Source organism: Ustilago hordei (genome assembly GCF_900519145.1).
Source record: "Ustilago hordei strain Uho2 genome assembly, contig: UHO2_contig_05, whole genome shotgun sequence".
Classification (NCBI taxonomy): Eukaryota; Fungi; Basidiomycota; class Ustilaginomycetes; order Ustilaginales; family Ustilaginaceae; genus Ustilago; species Ustilago hordei.
The window spans coordinates 1,511,868-1,532,809 of record NW_024545279.1 but is presented as its reverse complement, the minus strand read 5'-3'; the positions used below and the strand labels follow the sequence as shown (position 1 = coordinate 1,532,809).

At 51.1% G+C, this 20,942-nt stretch overlaps 5 protein-coding genes across 5 annotated transcripts; 3 read left to right on the top strand and 2 right to left on the bottom strand.

Annotated features, from left to right (window-relative positions):
* Positions 1-269: 269 nt before the first annotated feature.
* On the bottom strand, positions 270-4,340 carry UHO2_03420 (putative nik-1 protein (Os-1p protein); the record flags this gene model as incomplete). Its single annotated transcript, XM_041558335.1, has 1 exon — positions 270-4,340. The coding sequence occupies one exon, from the start codon at positions 4,338-4,340 to the stop codon at positions 270-272; it is 4,071 nt and encodes a 1,356-aa protein (XP_041414269.1).
* An 8,531-nt stretch (positions 4,341-12,871) lies between these two features.
* Positions 12,872-14,428, top strand: UHO2_03419 (uncharacterized protein; the record flags this gene model as incomplete). Its single annotated transcript, XM_041558334.1, has 1 exon — positions 12,872-14,428. One exon carries the CDS (start codon positions 12,872-12,874, stop codon positions 14,426-14,428), a length of 1,557 nt encoding a protein of 518 aa, XP_041414268.1.
* A 753-nt stretch (positions 14,429-15,181) lies between these two features.
* On the top strand, positions 15,182-15,707 carry UHO2_03418 (uncharacterized protein; the record flags this gene model as incomplete). The annotated part of the gene is made up of 2 exons (XM_041558333.1): positions 15,182-15,331; positions 15,450-15,707. 2 exons carry the CDS (start codon positions 15,182-15,184, stop codon positions 15,705-15,707), a joined length of 408 nt encoding a protein of 135 aa, XP_041414267.1.
* A 228-nt stretch (positions 15,708-15,935) lies between these two features.
* UHO2_03417 (uncharacterized protein) lies at positions 15,936-17,531 on the bottom strand (the record flags this gene model as incomplete). Its single annotated transcript, XM_041558332.1, has 1 exon — positions 15,936-17,531. The coding sequence occupies one exon, from the start codon at positions 17,529-17,531 to the stop codon at positions 15,936-15,938; it is 1,596 nt and encodes a 531-aa protein (XP_041414266.1).
* Positions 17,532-17,997: 466 nt separating this feature from the next.
* On the top strand, positions 17,998-20,577 carry UHO2_03416 (uncharacterized protein; the record flags this gene model as incomplete). Its single annotated transcript, XM_041558331.1, has 1 exon — positions 17,998-20,577. One exon carries the CDS (start codon positions 17,998-18,000, stop codon positions 20,575-20,577), a length of 2,580 nt encoding a protein of 859 aa, XP_041414265.1.
* Between the last annotated feature and the right edge of the window lie 365 nt (positions 20,578-20,942).

Genomic DNA, 20,942 nt, shown 5'->3' with positions numbered 1-20,942 from the left:
GCATTGTGCTTCTTGTGAGAATTCGGCTCGAACGAGATCAAGAGTGACCCCACAATCAAGTCTTTGCACATGCCGGACTGCGGTGGATCTGATAATGTATAAAGATTGCGTTGCTTTAAGATATACGGGGACCGAAACACTAACACGGCTCTGGGGGAGCAATTATGGAAACTAAGTATAGTGGCATAGATGAGAATACAAAACCCCCCTTCGCCTGCCTCGCGAAGTGATCGAGTGAGAAGGGCTAAGATGCGCCTCTTCCGGCGAGCTTAGGCTCTCTTATCGCTACTCTTCTTCTGACTCAACAGCGAATGCAACGTACTTATCAACTCGACCCTCCTAATCGGTTTGCTGACATATGCCGACATTCCAGCCTGCAAACACTTCTCCTTATCACCCAACATCGCATGTGCTGTCAATGCCACGATCGGCACCTGTTCATCTCCGAGAGTCTTTTCAAACTCTCGAATGGCCATTGTAGCTTCAATTCCTCCCATAACTGGCATGCTGACATCCATCAAGATCACGTCGTACTGTCGTTTCTTCACCGCCATGACAGCAAGATGGCCGTTGTCGACAATGTCAACTTTGTGACCTTGGTTGGTGAGAATCTTGCATGCCAGTTTCTGGTTGACGACGTTATCTTCTGCGAGGAGAATGTCGTAGGTGACTTCGTTGGAGCCTTCGGTTGGGGTGGCGGCGGAAGATTCGAGGGAGGGGAGGAGGGCGTAGTAGAGATCAGCGACGGAGGTGGGAGTGTTGATGTAGGAGCTTATGCCGTGGTCTAAGCAGTAGGTCAGGTTGAGGGTCAACTGAGCAGGAGAGACGAGATTGATAGGGATGTATCGCAAGTGTTCGACGTTTCTCAGATCCTCCACAACAGCAAGGGAATCAGCAATGATAGCGTCGATACGTGGCATACCGCGCTTGCGATGCGATGCTTCTTCCACACTGTGCACTGTGAATGGCTTGAGACTGAGGTCTTCGATCATAGCCTGAACACCCGTCTCGTCGTGCAGCGTGTCGAGGTAGAAGATGTTGCGTCCGGCATAAGGTCGGATCTTCTCCTTGACTTGATCAGGTGAGATCTGATCCAACTTGACCACCATAGTGAAGAAGAAATCGGACCCTTTGCCGTAGTTGCTGCGCACCCAGAGATCACCACCCATAAGGTTGACAAGTCGTCGCGAGATCGAAAGACCCAGACCAGTACCACCGTACTTGCGCGTTGTTGAGCCATCAGCTTGGCAGAAAGTATCGAAGATGACATCGAGCTTGTCCTGCTTGATACCGATACCCGAGTCTGATGCACAGAACTCGAGCATAGCTTGGTTGCTATTGACCATCTTAGAGAGTTTGCATTTGAGCGCGACACGTCCGCCCGCATCGGTGAATTTGACGGCATTGCCGATCAGGTTGGTAATGATCTGCTTGAGTCGGAGTGCGTCTCCGATAAGCGGGTCAGGGCAGTCAGGTGCCACCTCATACATGAGATTCAGCTTCTTCTGCGTCGCTCGCACCGAGAGTGTTTTGAGGACGCTGAAGACGATACCACGCAGCGAGAAGGGAATCTCTTCAACGTTCATGCGACCAGCTTCGATTTTGGAGATATCGAGAATATCATCGATGATAGCAAGCAAGTTGCCAGCCAGCGTGGAAACAGTGACAAGGTTTTCACGCTGCGAGCGCGACAATTCGGTCTCCAATGTGAGCGCCGTCATACCAATGATACCGTTCATAGGTGTTCGAATCTCGTGCGACATATTCGCCAAGAACTCGGACTTGGATCTGTTGGCCAGCTCGGCGGCTTCCCTTGCTGCGGTGTTCTTCTGGATACTGTCGCGAAGACTGTACACCATCTGGTTGATCTTGGTCTTGAGCGAGTCCATCTCACCTGATGCCTCAACGGTGACGAATCGTGTAAAGTCGCCGTCGGTGGCAGCAGCTGTAATTTGGGCAAAGGCACGCACTTGCGAGGTCAAGTTGTTGGCCATGATGTTGACATTGTCCGTGATCTCGCCCCATGTGCCCTCGATATCCTTCTTTTGCGCCTGGACACCAAGCTTGCCCTCAGTACCCACCTCACGAGCAACACGTGTGACTTCGGAAGCGAAGAAGCTGAGCTGGTCAATCATGTTGTTGATGGTGTTGACAAGGTCGAGCATCTCTCCGGACACGGGGATGGTCACCTTTTGCGTCAAGTCACCGCGGGCTACTGCTGTGGTGGCGTGAGCAATGGCACGCACTTGGAGCGTCAAGTTGGCAGCCATGGTGTTGACCGAGTCGGTGAGATCCTTCCATGTACCGCCGACACCAAGCACAGTAGCACGACCACCAAGCTTGCCTTCGGTACCGACCTCCTTGGCGACTCGTGTTACCTCGAAGGAGAAGGTTCGCAAGGATTCCACCATGTTGTTCACCGTCAACTTGAGGTCAAGGAACTCGCCGCGAACTTCGACGTTGATGGTCTTGCTGAGGTCACCGCGTGCGACAGCGGTTGTGACAGTGGCAATTGATCGCACCTGTGTTGTCAAGTTGCTGGCCATCATGTTGACTCGCTCGGTCAGCACCTGCCACTGACCCTTGACGTCGTTGACCTTGGCTTGACCTCCGAGTCGACCTTCGGTGCCTACCTCGACCGAGACACGAATGATCTCATCGGAGAGTGTCTTGAGTTGACGAACCATGTTGTTGACGGTGAGCTTGAGATCGAGGATCTCACCCTTGACATCGACGTTGATGAACTCGGTGAGCACACCTTCGGCGACACACTTGGTGACACGTGCAATCTCTCGTACTTGCGATGTGAGGTTGTCGGCCATCTTGTTGACATTCTCTGTCAAGTCCTTCCAAGTACCTTCGACGTTGGGCACATGCGCTTGACCACCAAGCTTTCCGTAGGTACCGACCTCCATGGACATGCGGATGACTTCACTGGCAAAGATACGGAGCTGACCGACCATCGAGTTGACGGTATCTTTAAGCTGTGCCATCTCTCCTTCTGCGTCAATGTCGATAGTCTTGGCGAGATCACCCTTTGCGACGGCAGTAGTGACCATACCGATGGATCGTACCTGACCGGTGAGGTTGGAGCACATGCGGTTGACATTATCGGTAAGCTCCTTCCAAACACCTTGAACGCCCGGTACGTTGGCTTGACCTCCGAGCTGACCTTTGCTGCCTACCTCACGCGAAACACGAGTGACTTCGGTGGAAAAGTGACGAAGTTGGTCCACCATGACATTGATCGTGACCTTGAGCTCGAGAATCTCTCCGTCGGCTTCGACTTCGATCTTTTGGGAGAGATCTCCACGAGCGACAGCCTTGGTGACGAGGGCGACACCTCGAACCTGGTTGGTGAGGTTGGCAGCAAGACGGTTGACGACATCCTTGAGTTCTTTCCATGTGCCTTCGACGCCGTGTACTTCGGCTTGACCACCGAGCTTGCCTTGAGTTCCTACTTCGAGCGAGACACGGGTAACTTCGGCGGCGAAATGCGAAAGACGATCGACCATCTGGTTGATGATATCCTTGAGTTCGACCATGACGTGACCTTGAACGGGGACGGTAATGTGCTGAGTGAGATCTCCGAAAGCGACGGCTTTACAGACGCGAGCAATATCCTGAACCTGAGCTTTGAGCAGACGCAGCTCTTCTTGAGCAGAGAGGCCGCTCTCGTCGTTGTACTTTTCGAAGGAAGCGATGGGGTCGTCGTTGCGTGATGGTTGACCGCCGAGTAGTACAGGACCGTTGAGACTCATGCCGAGTGGGTAGCTGAGAGGATATGAGGAGCTTTGAGGCTGTGCATGGGAGAGCGGGTAAGGGAAAGGCTTGCCAAAGAAGAGGTTATCGTTGTGTTGTAATGGGTCGGAAGGATCCTCCTGTGCGCCTGGAGTGCGAACGAGCTCTTGACTACGAGCTACGACTTCGAGGTGGTCTTCGGCACGCCATAGCCTCTCTGCGAGCTTTGAGAGATTGGCCTCGATGGTCTTGGTCCGCTCGTCGCACTGGGGAGAGTTGAACTGGGGCAAAGGCAAGCAGACAAGGCCGTCGGTGTGTTTTTTGGGATGGTTCAAGTCAATGGAAGCGACATCATCTGCGAGCTCGTGGCCGTGTTTCTCGAAAGGTGCACCATTTGCGCTTCGTGTTGGATCGCTGGACATGGCACGCATCACGGCAGGCGGTGGTCTAGAGTTGACCAGAGTCTGTGTGATGAGGAGAAGGTGATCTAAGAAGTCGCTTGGAAGCGAGGAGAGATCCGGGAGAGGGGAGGAAGTCTGGCGGGTCATGAAGGTGCCCTGATTCGGCAAAGCCGACTGGGCATTCAATGTTGTGGCCATGATGGCTATGTGACGTGGAGGAGATGTCGATAGCTGAAATCGAAAATGTCTAGGGGTGGCTCGACTGCAGCTGCGTGTGTTGCGAGCAATCAAGAATATACGGATGCGGGCGGCAAGGGGTGTATTCGACGTGGAGAGATCGAGCAAGAGGACTCCGGAAACTGTTCGCTTGTGGATGTAGAAGCGAGAGCGGATAGATGCAGATGTTGATACAAGTAAGAGGAGGCTAGGACGAGGTGGGGATCAAGAGCGGACAATAGATGCCATGCTTTGAAAGACGGAGCTGTGATTGGATGTTGATGACGTCGACGCTGGGAAGAATGCAGCAAGCAAGAGAGCACAATGCGGTTGATGATCCGTGGGTGGCAACAAAGAGGTTGGCAATAAGCGCAAGAGTTGCTAGCCGGAGCAGCTCGTGTCTGGTGTGCGAGATAGGATGTGAAGTCGCTGACAAGCTTTTGGTGGGAGCGTGGTATCGACTGAAATGAAGAGTGACGGTTGCTTGTACGAGCTCGCTATGAGTCTATAGGCTAACGAACAGCGAGAACGATGGTCAACCGGCAGTGGAAGGGATCCTCGACCAAATGCAAAGATGCACAGCGCAGCCGGATCCTTGCGATGATAAGGGGATTCGAACGGGCTTGATGATGCGTTCGGCTTGCTTGATGCGATGGGTAACGTTGATGATGCCGCCGAAGATTCAGATGTGAAAGCCGTATATTCGTACGGAGGTCGGGGGGGGGGGGGGGGGGGGGGGGGTGTGAAGACGATGACGAGGAGGGGATGCGAAATGAAGTAAAGATGATGGAAGCGGAGAGGGATGAGGAGGGAGACGAGAACAAAAGAAAGGGTGTTGTTGAGTAAAGGCAGAGACAGCGAAAAGGGTCTGTCCAAGTCAGTCAAATGAGCGTGAGCATTGAAGCTGCGGTTGCCAAGCACTATCTCGCACGCACGCACGCAGAGCGGCGGAAGCTCTAAACTCGAAATGAATGTGTGACGACAGGGACTATGAAAAGGGCACACACACAGGCGAAGTGAGGCGAACCGAGGCGAAGCTTGAAGCTGAGCAAGGGCCAGAGTGGCACACTTGCCGTCTTATGGCGCCCCTCTCAAAAAAAAAAAAAAAAAAAAAAAAAAAAACCAAAAAAAAACCACACACACTGCTCTCACGCCTCGACAACCATCAAGAATCAACTTGACTGGCTTTCTTGCCGTTCACTTTCGGCTCTTCCGACAAACAACGGAGGGGCCGGCAGTTGTTGTGTCAGGCAAGTAAGGAAGCCTTTGATCGCTCTCTCAGAGTAAGTGAACAGCTAGCAAGGCTCTGAAGCAACGCTCTGAAGCAAGGAGACAGCAGCATCCGGACAGCAAGCACCGAGGGTGAGCATTCGATTGTTGCAGGCGGGATGGCCACTTTCTTCACAGTATTCAGATCTGAGGAAAATCGATGTCCGGCAAGAGAACTCGGCTTCGGAAAGCTACACGGCCAGAGCAAGCCGAACTCAGCTTCACTTTGACACTCTCTGCTCATACCAGCAAGCTTCGCTGAACAGCCATTGCGCCACTTCTGGCAGCAGGCTTCTATGAAGGGTGCGCCTCTCTGGCCAACAAGCGTTCTTTCCCAACTTGGATTTCGATTTGCAAAGTGTCGGAATCCCGGGTCGAACGCTTTTCATTTATTTTTTCATATTCATCAATACAAACTTATCCTGCAGGACTTGTTCCCTCTCATCTCTGTCACCACCGCACAGATGAGGAACAGTCGGACAATACAAAAACCGATACAAAAGCCATGATAGATTGCAGGTCAGCGAGGTGGCTCGCTGGCTCAAAGGCTCCCAGCACGACCACCTTTCTCTTCCCACAAACCTGAAGCAGCCTCTCGCTCTCCCTAGGCAGGGGTTGTTTTTTTTTGCACCAGGCTGTGTGCCCTATTGCATTGCTTGGCAATTTGGCCTGTATGAGTGTCTTAGGACATGTTTTGGTAACAATTCCTCTTTGATCCCCCAATCAAATTGGACCACAAAGCAGAAGTTATATAGCACAAAGCCCTCACCGCATTCCCTGAAAGCTCCACCACCTTCCCTTCACACTATCATCTCAACAATACAACAACAGCCCTCAACTAACATACTCAGCCAGTTAAGTTAATCTTTATTTTATGCAACCTTCAACAGCTGTCTGTCAGCAATCGGAAATCGGATAACCAAATCGAAACATAGTGAGCAGTAAATCATAGGACCAGATGTGCAGAAGAACTGGACCTACATGAGAGAGGCCATGCGCAAGAATTGCGGGATTAGGCAAGCAGTGGGTTCTGACAGAGTTTGTCAGGATTGGTGGATTCAAGACCTTACAACAGATCTTGACAAAACCAAATAGAGGGTGCTGCTCCCACCAATCTCACAAGACACACCACAAAAGGGAGATGGTCAAGGCCACATTGGACAACTGGTGGTGACTCACAAGGAGGAGTATGCGAGGGGAGGGCTCACCACTCAGATGAGGTGGGAGGGACCCCTATACAACAATGAACTCAGTGTAGGAAGGTTGGTGTTGTCATCAGAGGAGAGCAAGGAATTACAAGGGGCAGGACATAGGAGGATGTGCCTTGCCACTCAGATGAAGTGGGAGTGACCCCTGTCAGCAATAAACTCACACTGGTTGCCCTCAACCACAAGGAGCAGGAGGAGCAGGAGTGAGGACAAGGCAGAACACATACAGAGTAGGGCAGTAGCTAGAGGGTTGGACACCTCTAGGAGGAGCAAGAGCAGTGCTGCAGGTGACGCTGTACCAACCTATATATACACTCACTTCACCATAGTAGATGAGTGGATCCCCATCCACTCTACACTCTTAACTAACTATATCCTTACTGTAATGTATACTTAGTTGTCTTATCAATAGTTGCAATTGCAGGCCATTGCTTCTAATCAGAGAGTGTGTTGTCAGGGGTCTCGGGCCTGAAACCCAGGTCGGTCTGTCGAGATGCTCGGTGACTATCAAACTGTGCAACAGCTATTGTCTCGGTATCGGTCTTGACGAGCTAGTTGTTCAGTGACTATCAAGTTGTGTGATGACAGCAGGTGGCATTTGTTGTATATACTGTCATAGGTTTTGGCTGACCTCTGTGGACACTCCATTCAGGGGTAGCTCGGCGTGATCAATATCAATATGTAGGTTATGATGACACCAAGGTCTGGTGTGAGTGTTGATGATGATGAGGTTGATGGTGTCAGTGATAAGGTTGGTGAGTGTTGATGGTAATGAGGTTGATGGTGTTGGTGATAAGGTTGGTGGCATCAACACGAGTGTCCAGTGTGTTGACTTGATGCTTGAAGTGATCCCCAGACCACAGTGGACTACTGCCTTCGGTTCTATCTATACTCGGACCGCTGACCTGCTATGGGCCGCCTTCAGACATCAGGTAGTGGTGATACAACACATGCACTATGATGAGGAGCAACCTTGATCAATTGCTGCTATGCTGACTGAAACTAATATATACTTATGCTGAAGTGATAACTAGTTATGATGTGTGTAGAGTGGATGAGGCTCCACTTGACCTTTGATGATGAGAAAGCATGGTTATATACCTCTTCACAGCATCACCAGCGACGCTGCTCCTGCTCTCTCTCCAGAGAGTACCTTCTTCATCAAGTACTGTTCAGGAGGCCTCTCCTGCTTGCTTGGCACCCCTGTGCCTCCTGAGTGGTGTCGACTCCTTCGACACTGCTCCTCCTCCTCAGGACCTGCTTGCCGGTTCCCTATACACTGTGTCATGGGCCTGAATGCTCAAGAAGCAGGAGGGTCACTGGTTCATATGGAAGGAGCACAGGTATCGAAGATCTAGTCGATACCATTAGAGAGCATGGTCGTAATGCAGTCTCCATGGAGACCATGGACTCCTATGGACTCACATGCAAAGGAGGACCGAGCCATATGTGAGGAGGGCCAGGCACAGCCACAAAGAGGACCAAGCTCAAGGAGCATGCAGATAGTTACCACTCAGGGGCTCGAGAGACAAGAGTCAAAGGAGACGACACCAGGTCCTAAAGAGGAGGAGCAGTGTTGAAGGAGTTGACACCACTCAGGAGGCACAAGGGTGCCAAACAAGCAGGATAGCAAGGAGGAGGAGCAGTGTCAAAGGAGTCGACACAGCTCAAGAGGCACAGGGGTGCCAAGCAAGCAGGAGAGGCCTCCTGAACAGTACTTGATGAAGAAGGTACTCTCTGGAGAGAGAGCAGGAGCAGCATTGCTGGCAATGCTGTGAAGAGGTATATAACCATGCTTTCTCATCATCATAGGTCGAGTGGATCCTCATCCACTCTACTCACCATAACTAGTTATCACTTCAGCATAAGTATATATTAGTTTCAGTCAGCATAGCAGCAATTGATCAAGGTTGCTCCTCATCATAGTGCATGTGTTGTATCACCACTACCTGATGTCTGAAGGCGGCCCATAGCAGGTCAGTGGTCCGAGTATAGATAGAACCAAAGGCAGTAGTCCACTGCAGTCCGGGGATCACTTCAAGCATCAAGTCAACACACTGGACACTCGTGTTGATGCCACCAACCTTATCACCAACACCATCAACCTCATTATCATCGATATCACCAATCTCATCACCAACACCATCAACCTCATCATCATCAACACTTGCACCAGACCTTGGTGTCATCACAACCTACACCTTGCTATTGATCGTGCCGAGCTACCCCTGAACAGAGTGTCCACAGAGGTCAGCTGAAACCTATGATAGTATATACAATGAATGCCACCTGCTGTCACTGCACAACTTGATAGTCACTGATACCGAGACAATAGCTGTTGCACAGTTTGATAGTCACTGAGTATCTCGACAGACCGACCTGGGTTTCAGGCGCGAGACCCCTGACAGCTCGGTCCTCCTTTGCATGTGAGTCCGTAGGAGTCCATGGTCTCCATGGAGACTGCACTACAACCATGCTCTCTAATGGTATCGACTAGATCTTCGATACCTGTGCTCCTTCTATATGAACCAGTGACCCTCCTGCTTCTTGAGCATTCAGGCCCATGACAGATAGCTTCACCAAGTCGCAAAGAAGTGGATCGCACCAAGAAGGAGATCATGAATAAGTGGGGAACAGAAGATAATGGGAAGATCAAAGAGTTTATTGGAATCAAAATCATGAGAAACAGGACCCAGAAGAGCATATCTCTTGACCTAACAGTGTATATTAAATCAATGGTAAGCAGATGGTTACAGAAGGAGACTGAGAAATCCTGGATCCCAATGCAAAGCATAACTGCAAGTGCTGGAGGAGAGAGATGTTCACCATCATGAAGCAAAGAATACCAGGAGTTGGTAGGACAGGTCTTATGGGTATCCAACACAGTGCGACCAGATATCTCATTCACAGTAGGAGTTTTAGTGCAACACATGACAACTCTGGTTGAAGGAGTGTGGCATGCAGTGACCCACACTCTAAAGTACCTAAATCAAACAAGTGAATATCATCTCCAACTAGGAAAGAGAGCAAATATGGAGAAGGAGACAGTAACAACATATACCAATGCAAATTGGGTGTCAGACCCCACAAACAGTTGGAGGAGTACATCAGGAGCGATCACATATCTATATGGGAGCCCAGTGAGTTGGCAATCTCATGTGCAAAAATGCATGGCCCTGTCAGCTGTAGAAGCAGAGTTTGTTGCTGCATTGGAAGCAGCATGGGAGGCACTGTTCTTTTCATATCTGCTGCGAGACCTGGGTATCAATAATGCCAGACCAATACTCTGCACCGACAGCCAAGGATGTATACAGGTGAGTAAGGACCCAGCCAAACACTGGAAGCTTAAACACATTGACATGTGTTATTACTTTGTCAGGGAACATGTGCAGGAGGGAGACATTCTGATCAAATATGTCAGAATGGCAAACAACTTGGCAGACATTCTCACAAAGCCATTGAAAGGAGGAGAGATCACATGCCTAGCTCGAGCAATGGGTTTGGTCATGCCAGCAAGGGGGGGAGTTGAAGAGTCACTGGGATAACCAATATGTGAGAAAAGCGAGTAACCAACAGACCGATCCTCTTCATGCATACTAAATTGAGTGGCAACCAATCAGGAGAAGCATATGAAAGGAAAATGCTGAGATACTACAAAGTGGGCATGACTCGAAAGAGAACAACAAGCCATCTCATAAACAGGACAAAGGTATATATATACACAACCCTGTAGCAATAGTGCACAATGAATCTTAAGCATTACATCTATGACACACTAGTACGAAAGAGCTAGAACGTGGCTCAGACGAGGAGGTGCATGGTATAGCTTCAACTGCTTGGCACAGACTCTGCAAACATAATTACAATTGTCCAGATATCAACCAAGCAGGCATTTGCACTAGGTTGTCCCAAAATCAGCCAAAACCTCAACAAGATTGGCAAGATCTGATTGCAGATATTGGCCTGTTCAACATGACTTCTGTAGTTGCCAGCCTCAAGCGCAAGATGCAATTCAGATGTATACCCTCAAGCGTTTGGCCAACAAACTTTGCAAACCAATGCACCTGAGATGTTTTCCGCTTTGCTGCGTAGCTGCGGTATGGACCAGGACGACTCGGTTCAGAGGTAGCGTGGCATGTTCGGAGTCCTTGGATACCGGATGTATGGTATAACTATGCCTGTCTTAGCACGAGTGTTCGTGATGCGTCGACAGTCGTATGATGGTACTGGTTCAGGTACCGTAGCGTCGATTGAGGTGTCGACAACATCTAGAAGCGGCGATACAACACACACATGTCAAATAGTTGCAATGCCTGAGATTGCAACTGGTGATGATACTGAAGAAAGACGGTGGAACTGATACTGAGCGTATACTTGAAGGAGGGGTGCGTCTGTATCGACTCGCATCAGGGTACTTGTCGGCATGGCCGACGTCTTTGTATTGGGCTGAACATTTTCGGTCCATCCGACGATCGTATCAAGCCGCACACCTCGGCCCTCCGACGACCGTATCAGCGAACGATAAGGTCGGCAGGAGGTGAGGGTCAGGAGGAGATAAAAGACTGTACTCTATCACTGTATAGACCCTTTTTGCACTGCCTCTTCGTGATTCAGACTGCTCCTCTGCTCCAACATGTCACTGTATCAGGCCCAAGCTAGGATATATAAAAAGCACCCGAGTTAGTTAGTTCGTCTCCGTCTTATCATCCATCTATTTGTATACACAGTTCACCGTCGATATGTAATACTACCGCGTCCTACCACTCGAGTCCATCACTTGCTCCAACAATAGTAAGGTAAGTAGATAGAAGATAACGTGTAGAGTGGATCATCTTGCGCTCTTCGCAGGTGCTTTTTCTTCTGCTCTTGCCGAAAGTTGGGCGCAGAAGCAAGGCTTAAGTGACAGCAAATCGCGGCAGCCAAGACAAGGGCCACAAGCCCTTGTCATCCAGCTGTGCACGTACACTCGTGTGCCTTTTGTTGTGATGTACGATGCTATATCATTGTGGCCGGCCTCGCGATCAAAGCTGCCATTGTGAGGATCAAGGACAGAGAGTGACTTTGTCATTGTTTGTCCTTGCTTGACGCCAGCAGAAAAGGTCGACTGGAAATGCATCGAAAAAAGGCCAACAAAAAGGTTTGGGAAAATGAGAGCTGTGTAGCTAGCAGAGCTCTTTCTCTGTCAAGTTTCTCACGAGTCTTTCATAGCAGCTCAAGGTGCCTATCCGATCATTCAATCATCCGATCATTCAATCATCCGATCATCCAATCATCCAATCCGTCCTCTGTGGTCTACAGTATGAGCCTTCAAGGCCATCGGGCATCGCTTCAAGTCATCAGACATTGGCGATGCCTATTCCAAATTGAGTCAACTATCCCTCTTCAGCCAACATCGATGACTGCAGCTCCGTATCTACTCTACTCTGCTTGATACAATCATCGAGCTCGCTCGTTTCTTTCACTCTCTGTTCAGCCGAAGCACGGTCCGCCGTAGACGATCACCTTTCCTTCGAAGCTGCAAGCACGCGTGCGTTCCAGACCTCTTCGATACATATGCAGTCCTTGCCTCCAACCCACCCTCCTCAAAATTCGAGAGGCGTGGTGACGGTCACTTCTGGCCCTTCCCACACCAACACGCTAGCCACACTTCATCTCTTTGCTTGCACTTCCCGCTTCTCGCCAACGCCAAGTACAGGTCCGAGCGCCAAACAAAAAGGGTACGTGCTTCATCCAATCATCTTGCCCAAGGCGATCAGAGCTGGTGATTTGCTTGTCTCCGTTGTGGGCCCATGTGTCCGGCCCTCGCATGGAGTCAACGCTGGACTCCCGCTTCCGCGCAGGTCTGTGGCTCTGCCAGCCTATCTTGCTGTGCAACAGGGAAAGCTTCCCACGCTCTGGTGGGAACCAAACGGCGGCTGTCAAATGATATAAGAGCAGGTCACATGTCTCCTCGGTCTAAGTTCTGCCTCCCTCCCTCCCGCCCCCTCTCACCTTCCCGTTCTCAGGATCGCGATTACCGCAATCCTCGATGCTAGCATGGTCAAGTTCAGATCATGGACAGGGCATGGATGTGTGCCGACGCAGCTCCTCCTCTGCCTCTTGATCGGTCTACGACTCGTTTCGTCGTCAGTACAAGGAGCCACCAGCAACCTGCGCTTGCGGTTCACTCCTTCATCACAGCAGCAGCAAGAGACACATGAGCAGCATCACATAGCACCACGAACACCCAAATGGACCGAAGCGGTGTTTTGCGACCCTGAAGCACAGCCAAGGCTACAGAGACGCAACGGCACCCTATCCACGTATTCAACCTCGGACAAGACAGATCAACAAGAGGCTCCAGGCCTGAGACGATCACTTTCGGACAAGGATGACGATTGTCAGCCGGGAACTCACAGAGAGCATAAGGGCGGCGCTTGCGTTGGCCAGCCAGCGAAAGACTATATCGAAGACCATGTCACCGACACTGCCACTCCCTCCGGAAACACTATCAAGGAGCAAGCGTACGGTGCCTATGAAGGATCCTCTTTAACCTCTTCCGCACCAGATTCAGGCTCCTCCAGCGACAATGACTCCAACTCGAACTCGCCCGACTTTGGGCCTTCGAGCTCCATTAGCAACAATTCCAATAACACTTCCCTCGCTACCTCGGCTTCCTCCAATCAAGATTCTACAGAATCTTCGAACCTACCTTCGTCCACTTCTCAAAGTCCGCCTCCTCCACCACCAAATCGGACACCATCCAATTTCAATTTTGGTGGCAACCTCAACAATGGGTCTCGGACTGAAAGTCGGAATGATAACAGCGCGGTTAACAACAGCAACTCAACCCTATCGGATGGCAACGTCAACTCTCAAACCAATCATCCTTCCTCTTCGAACAACAAGACAAAAGCAATCGCCGTTGGCGTCACTGTCCCAGTCGGCGTACTTGCTTTGGGTCTCATCGCCCTTGTCATCCTACACAAACAGCGACAGAGGCAAAGGAGGGCAGAGCAAGGACAAACCTTGAGTGGCGGGAAAGACGAAGAGATGACAGATACGCCCGCTACTGGAATCAACACACCTAGAATCTCTGTCCGCGAGGTTGTCCCCATAGCGGCGCTCGGTGAAGCCTCGAATGATGGTCACACCGACCCAACAGCAGAGCATGGTGCAGCGGCAGGAGAGCATGGTGCAGCGGCAGGAGAGCAAGACGAAGCGGCTGAAGCAGGAACAGAAGTGTCTTCGGCGCCATCCCATATCACCGAATTGACTCATCCCGCAACGCCTATGTTGGCGGGCACAGAAATCGTCACACCGGCAACAGAATCAAAGCCAACTCCGGGAAGCGAAGCCAGCCCACAAACCGGAACATCAACACCATCTTCACAAGCAGGAGGTAGTCCAGGAATGCGAGGCAGGTCTCTCAAACGCAAACCTGTCCCAGCACTACTAGAGACCTTCGACCCGACCAAACTCGACCCATCCTCCTCCTCAAGAGCTGAAGCTTGCTCAGCGCCACATTCTCCCCTAGCAGCTGTGGTCGATGAAGCTGCTTGTATAGCTGGTCAGTCGCCTGTAAACCAAAGCTTGACCTCTTTGCAATCATAAAAAAAGTGCTGTAGAAAGTTCTCGATTGTGCGATGATAGAAAGTGAGTGTGAGTGTGAGTGTGAGTGTGAGTGTGAGTGTGAGTGTGAGTGTGAGTGTGTCTGACTTTAGTGCGGAGATTGCGGTGCGGAGGACGAGCGGAAAAGGGTTAGCGAACATGCAGGGTACAACTGCACTTTCTCTCTGCGCACGATCCAGCCAAGATTTCAAGGTACAGTTTCAGTCTCCAAACCAATGCTTCAAACTCAGCTCTCTCCCACAACAAGGACCTTATCCATCATCCTGCCCTCCTCCTACGTCGAAGTCGCTTGTCTGATTCTCACAACCAATCTCTGTCGTTGAACATGGGTCACCATTGATGGAAGCGACGACCGTCAGCGATTACTACAAAGTCAAACTCACCATCGAGCATTGGTTGTCTCTTGCGCCTTCCGAGCAGCTTCTGCAGATCCACTTTCAACAATCAACCGCCGTATTCACACCTCTACCTACAGAGCCTCTCGAGGGGAAGATCAAGTGGCATAGCTCGAAAAGGAGAGCATTCAGTAGGCTATACCACGACACAACTTGGTCGGGGAGGATTGTATGGGAATCGGTTGAAGGTAGCTTTCTTGCTACTACAACACATCCTTACTCCGCCGCCGAAGGAAAAGAAGAAGTGCAAGAGACGAAGACGCAAGAAGAAGGTTCGGAAGAAAGCGATTGAAACCGAGAAGAAGCAGACGTTAAAGGAGTGAGAAGGTCAGCAGCAATTATGGCTTCCTCTTCCTCCTCCTCCTCAGAAGGCTCGACTTGTTCCTCCGACTCCAATGCACCATCAACTCCACCACCGATACTGCAATACCTCCCTTCTTCGACCCCGCGTTATGTATGCGCTGATTGCGGTGCGCATCTCGCTTTACAAGTAAGTTCCGTACTACCAGGCCCTTCCCTTCTCTGAGTCCTCGTGCGCTCTCATGCTCATCTTCCTCCCTCCCTCTTCTGCCCTTTCACACTCCCAACTCCGCTCGATGCGATGATAGGATGAACTGATCAGCAAATCCTTCTCAGGTCGCGACGGAAAAGCATACCTCTTTTCCTCTTCAATCAACACCGCCCTCGGCAATAAAGAAAATCGTCACCTCCTCACAGGTATGCATACCGTTTGCGATCTCAGTTGTAAAGGTTGTACACAAACTTTGGGTTGGTACTATTGGAAGGCCTTTGAAATTAGCCAGAAGTATAAAGAGGGCAAGTGTATTATGGAAAAGGGCAGGTTGAGTAAGGTGAATGCTTGGTAGGCCTCACGCTTAGGTCCAAGAGGTTGGTTTTGGCTTTGTATCGCATCCTTGCAGCATTCTTGTTAGTTTTTTTTCTCTTCTTCAGTCTCGGTCTCATCATTATTCTTGTTCTCGTGTCAATGTTATCTCTGGTGTCAATGTCAACTCAGTCGATTTGTAGAACCGTTTCAATCGTACCAAGTGCGATTGCAAAAGCGACAAAGAGAACGAACAACATTGTGGTAAAGCCTACTTCTCGGCAGAACCCCCGATATTCGACCCTCTGTAAACGGTAATCCGCTTATCCTTACCTCCCGCAACCAGCTCCTGTCCATCATTAGACCAGTCAAGCCCCAACACACCCTTCTCTCCTTTCTTTCCTCCCTGCTCACCAACTGCTAGACTGAATAGAGCCTTCTTAGAACTTCTCGAGTCCCAAACCTTCACAGTACCCTCCATCCCGCTCCCACTAGCAAAGAGATGCGAGTCTGTTGGGTGGGCAGAAACCACGTCTACGGGCCCTTTATGGGCGTTGTTGATGGCAATACCTAGGGTTTGTACGCCCGAGGTGGAAGGTCGGGAGTCGAAAATGTGGATTCCTCTATCCATGCTTCCTGCGACCAAGGTGGAAGGCGCTAGATGGGTGAGTGAGATGATAGGACGAATTTCGGAAGAGGTAGAAGTGGGAAGGGAGAGGGAGGTGTGGACGAAACCACCGGATGAAAGGTCCCAGCCTTTTAGTTGACCGTTGAAGCCGCAAGTCCATGCTCGGTTGGCGTCTTTGGAGGAACGGGAGCAAGAAGAGAAGGAGCGTTCAAACAAGACAGAAGTAATGCGAGAGGAGGGGGTGAAGACGTTTTTAGCGCCGGTTATGGAGTGGGACGTTGGTTGGGCGTGCCATAGGATTGTAGTTGGTGATTGGGTGCCAGCTTTGCTCGGCGTGGTCTTCGAGCTTTTCGAGCTTTTACCATTGGTGGTTTTCCGGCGCTTAGAAGCACCTTCGTCCTCTGAATTGTCTTCGGATTCAGACTCGACGACGGTATCGGAAGTGGAAGAAGAAGGAATGTCGTCCCACAGCGCAACCATTCCATCCCAGCCGACACTCAATACACTTGCTCCAGATGGGCCTTGTGCAGTGTCCACCGCGCTGATCGGAGCATTGTGTGCTTCTCCGACCCACTTTCTTGAGCTCGTCCATTCTCCATCCTCCCCCTGAGCTACATTCCAAAGCTGAACCCTACCGTCCATGCCACCCGTCACAATCGCATCTGCTTTTGCAGTCCATTTCGCACTAGTCAAACTTCCATTCTTGCCCGCCTGAACTGTAGACTTGTTCAGCGTCGAAAAGGTATGCTCTGCCTCCGCAGCATTACTCGGTGAGAACAACCTCACACTTCCATCGTATGCTGAAGTCATGTACACCGACCCCACCCCACCAGCATGGCCGCAATCGACAGAAGCTACCCAATCATCGTGCTCAAACGCAGCGAGGCGGGTGGGAGGAAGTGTCGAGCGGACATATTCGATTGATAGCGTTGATTCGGAAGTGAGGCCTTGAGTATCAAGGTATTCTCCCAAACTTGTGCGGAGGAGTGAAGAGTCGATGATGAAGTCAAATGGTACTGTGGTTGCAGCAGAGTCTGTGGAGGAGGAGGCAACAAGCTTGTTGACGAGTGTAGATAGGTGTGTACGACGCCATGAGACAGGGACCATGTACGGGCCTGATGGGATGGCGTATTGGTCGAGGGAGGTGGTGAGGGTGATGGGTACTGTTTGTTCCACCGCGCCGCCGGAGGCGGTGGTTTCGGAGGTGAGGGGAGCGTCGTAGTCTGTTATTGAGTTCATGGTTGCAGGTGATGACAGGTATAGAGTAGATGATGGTGGTGAAGAGATGATGGAGAGCAATCAAGCAAACCTCCACGACAGCGAGTTGCAATTCCCCTGCTTTTCCTCTCTCTCTCAAAATTTCTTCTAGAGAACAGGAAAAAAAGTCACAGCGTTGTGAAAATGCTTGTTCCGTGTTCCGTGTTCCGTGTTCCCTGTTCCCAGTTCCGCGTTCCGAGTCCCGAGCTTTTTGATCATTGCTCTTCCCCCCTCAACGTCCTTAACGTTTCGACAGGCCCCCAGGTCATCCTCCTTACCTCCTCCTCCTTACCTCGTCCATCCATTCATCCGATCCGATCCGTCGTCGTTCGGATCGTTTCATCAAGGACCACATCCGGACAAGCTTTGCGATTACGCATCATTTCCCTGGAACCACCCTGGCAACCCACTCGGCACAACATCGTCGGAACTGTAGTGACTCTTCACCATGGAGATCAACGCGGATAACGCAAAGCAGCTCATTGCTCAGCACGAGAACGAGTTCAGCGCTCAGTCACATGCACTCAAAGAGGAACCCATCACTGCGACCACCTCAACTGCCAATGGTGCTGCTTCCAATGTCACCCCCTCCAATGTCACCCCCTCCACTGCCGCTGCCAGTCCATCAGCGCCTTCAGCAGCCTCAGCCCCAGCCCATGCAGCCAGCGCCCTCACAAGCTCTTCTGCTTCCAAAGCTGCCGACACTGGCGGCCGAATGCAACTCATCGACCAAGAGCAAAAGTTCAACTCCTCCCAATTCGCTCCCAGTCTTCAAAACTGGGGTCTCGCAGATGCAGGTTTTGGTTACGATCTCTGTGCCGTCCTCGGTTCGCAATCCACCGGTAAATCCACCCTGCTCAACAAACTCTTCGGAACCAACTTTGACGTCATGTCTCAATCCGCCCGCCAGCAGACCACAAAGGGAATTTGGATGTGCAAAGCTCATAAAATCAACCTCCTCGTCATGGACGTCGAAGGTACAGATGGTCGTGAACGTGGCGAAGATCAAGATTTCGAACGCAAATCTGCTCTCTTCTCCATGGCCTCTGCTGAGGTGCTTATTGTGAACCTGTGGGAGCATCAAGTCGGTCTCTATCAAGGTGCCAACATGGCTTTGCTCAAGACTGTTTTCGAGGTCAACCTTGCCCTCTTCCAAGCGAGTAAAGCCAAAACCCCAGGAGCCAAAGATAAGGCTTTGTTACTCTTTGTCATTCGTGATCATATCGGCGTTACACCCTTGCAGAATCTTTCGGCGACCGTCATGGCCGATTTGACCAAGATCTGGCTCTCGCTTTCCAAACCTGACGGCCTTGGCAACTCGCAAATCTCCGACTTTTTCGACTTTATGTTCACCACCCTACCGCACAAGATCTTGCAACCTGCCGAATTCGACAAAGCCGTCGGTCTGCTGCGCCACCGCTTCGTCGACCCAAACGACCCCAACTTTGTCTTTAAGACGGAATACCACAAGCGAATCCCCGCCGACGGTTTGCCCCACTATCTCGAGTCCATCTGGGAACAAGTCATGACCAACAAGGACCTCGATTTGCCCACACAGCAAGAGTTGCTCGCCCAGTTCCGATGCGACGAGATTGCAAACGCCGCCTTTGGCACCTTTGCAGCCAGCATCAAGCATTTCCGAAAACGCATCGAACGAGGCTCGATCTTGGAGACCTTGGGTCCTGATATGGCACTCCATCGTTCCACTGCGCTCAGAGAGTTCGATCGCGACGCAGGCAGGTATCACCAAGATGTGTACAAGAGGAAGCGTCTTGATTTGCTCGACAAGCTCAATAGTTGCCTTTCGCCCTTCTTCCTCGGTCAGCTCAAGAACCTTCATCGCCACATGCTGCAATCCTTCAAAAAGAACGTCTTGGAACGAATGCGGAACGAGACCGACTACGATTTCGGCAAGGTGGTTTCCAGCGAGAAATCCTCCGCTTTTAGCCAGTTCTCCGCTGCTGCACAAGCCCTTCTCCTCGCGGATACCGATTGGACTATTGATGACGAGCTTGCGCAGCTGGACAGCGAAATCCAATCGATCAGCGATACGATGCGCGTCGAGGAGACCAAGAAGATGGTCGCTCAAATCGAGCGGACATTCAAGAAAAACATGGCTGAACCTGTCCAAATGGCTCTCAACAAGCCGGAGCCGGATATGTGGGATAGAGTTCTCACCGCCTTCCGCACCACGCTCGAGCAGGCGGAGGCGACGTATTTGAGGAAAGCAAAGAGTTTCAACTGCACCGAAGAGGAGAACCAACATGCCTTGGCGGCCTTAAGAAGGAAGACTTGGCTTAGTCTCAAAGCCAAGGTGGACGAAGAAACGGCGGATTCAGTGATTGCAGCCAAGTTGAGGAACAACTTCGAAGATCGATTCCGCTATGATCAAGCTGGTGTGCCCAGAGTTTGGAAGCCAGAAGACGACATCGATTCCGCCTTCCGCAAAGCTCGAGATGAAACCCTATCGCTTATCCCACTCTACTCCAAGATCAGCCCTCAAGACGCCTCACTCTCCATCGACTTTGCCTCCATCGACCTTGCCTGCACCTCGGACTGCCACCCAGCGTCTGTCTCTCTGGGCGAGAAAGAAGACTTTGATTTCCCTTCAACGCTCACTGTCCTTTCCGAGGCTCGCAAAGCCGAAATCAGCGCCCGCTTCCGCAAAGAAGCAGACGCACTCTACGTCGAAGCCAAGCGATCCACCGTTCTTAGCGTCGCCCAGATTCCTGTTTGGATGTTCGGTCTCATGGCCCTTTTGGGTTGGAACGAGTTTATCGCCGTCATCAGCAGTCCCGTTTACTTTACCTTCTTGTTGGTCCTCATTGCAGGTGTCTATGTCGTTTGGAAACTCAACCTCGGCGGTCCGTTGGCGAGTGTCGCAAAGGCGGTAGGGAGAGAAGTGCACAGGCTGGCACATGATCAGTTGAGAACCCATTTCACTCAGCCCATTCCACAGCCAGCCCTGTTGAGCGAGTCCAAACCCCAGGCGAACACAGAAGAGATTGCCTTACAGGACAAGTCATAAACCCCTCTCACGTTTCTACTTGGACGACTAACGAGGAAGATATTGACATATTCTGGTGTGGTAGATGAAATACGATACACGATCCAACCTTGCAAAGGCGTGAATGCATTGTATGTGCTCTTACTATGATGTGAAGGGGTGTGATACTGTGCAAGAGTAGCGAGAGCAGGCTAGTGGCAACCAGACCGATACTCGTCAACGAGACTTGTCAATCCAGATCCATACGCTGTCTTTTGCATTGAGCCGCGCCATCATCGTCATCCGTTGCTGTTGCTGGTGCTGGTGCTGCTGTGGCTGCGGCTGGTGGATTGGACACTCCAGCCGCCGAGATCGAGGGCAGCGCAGGGTGCATGTGATCGTTCCAA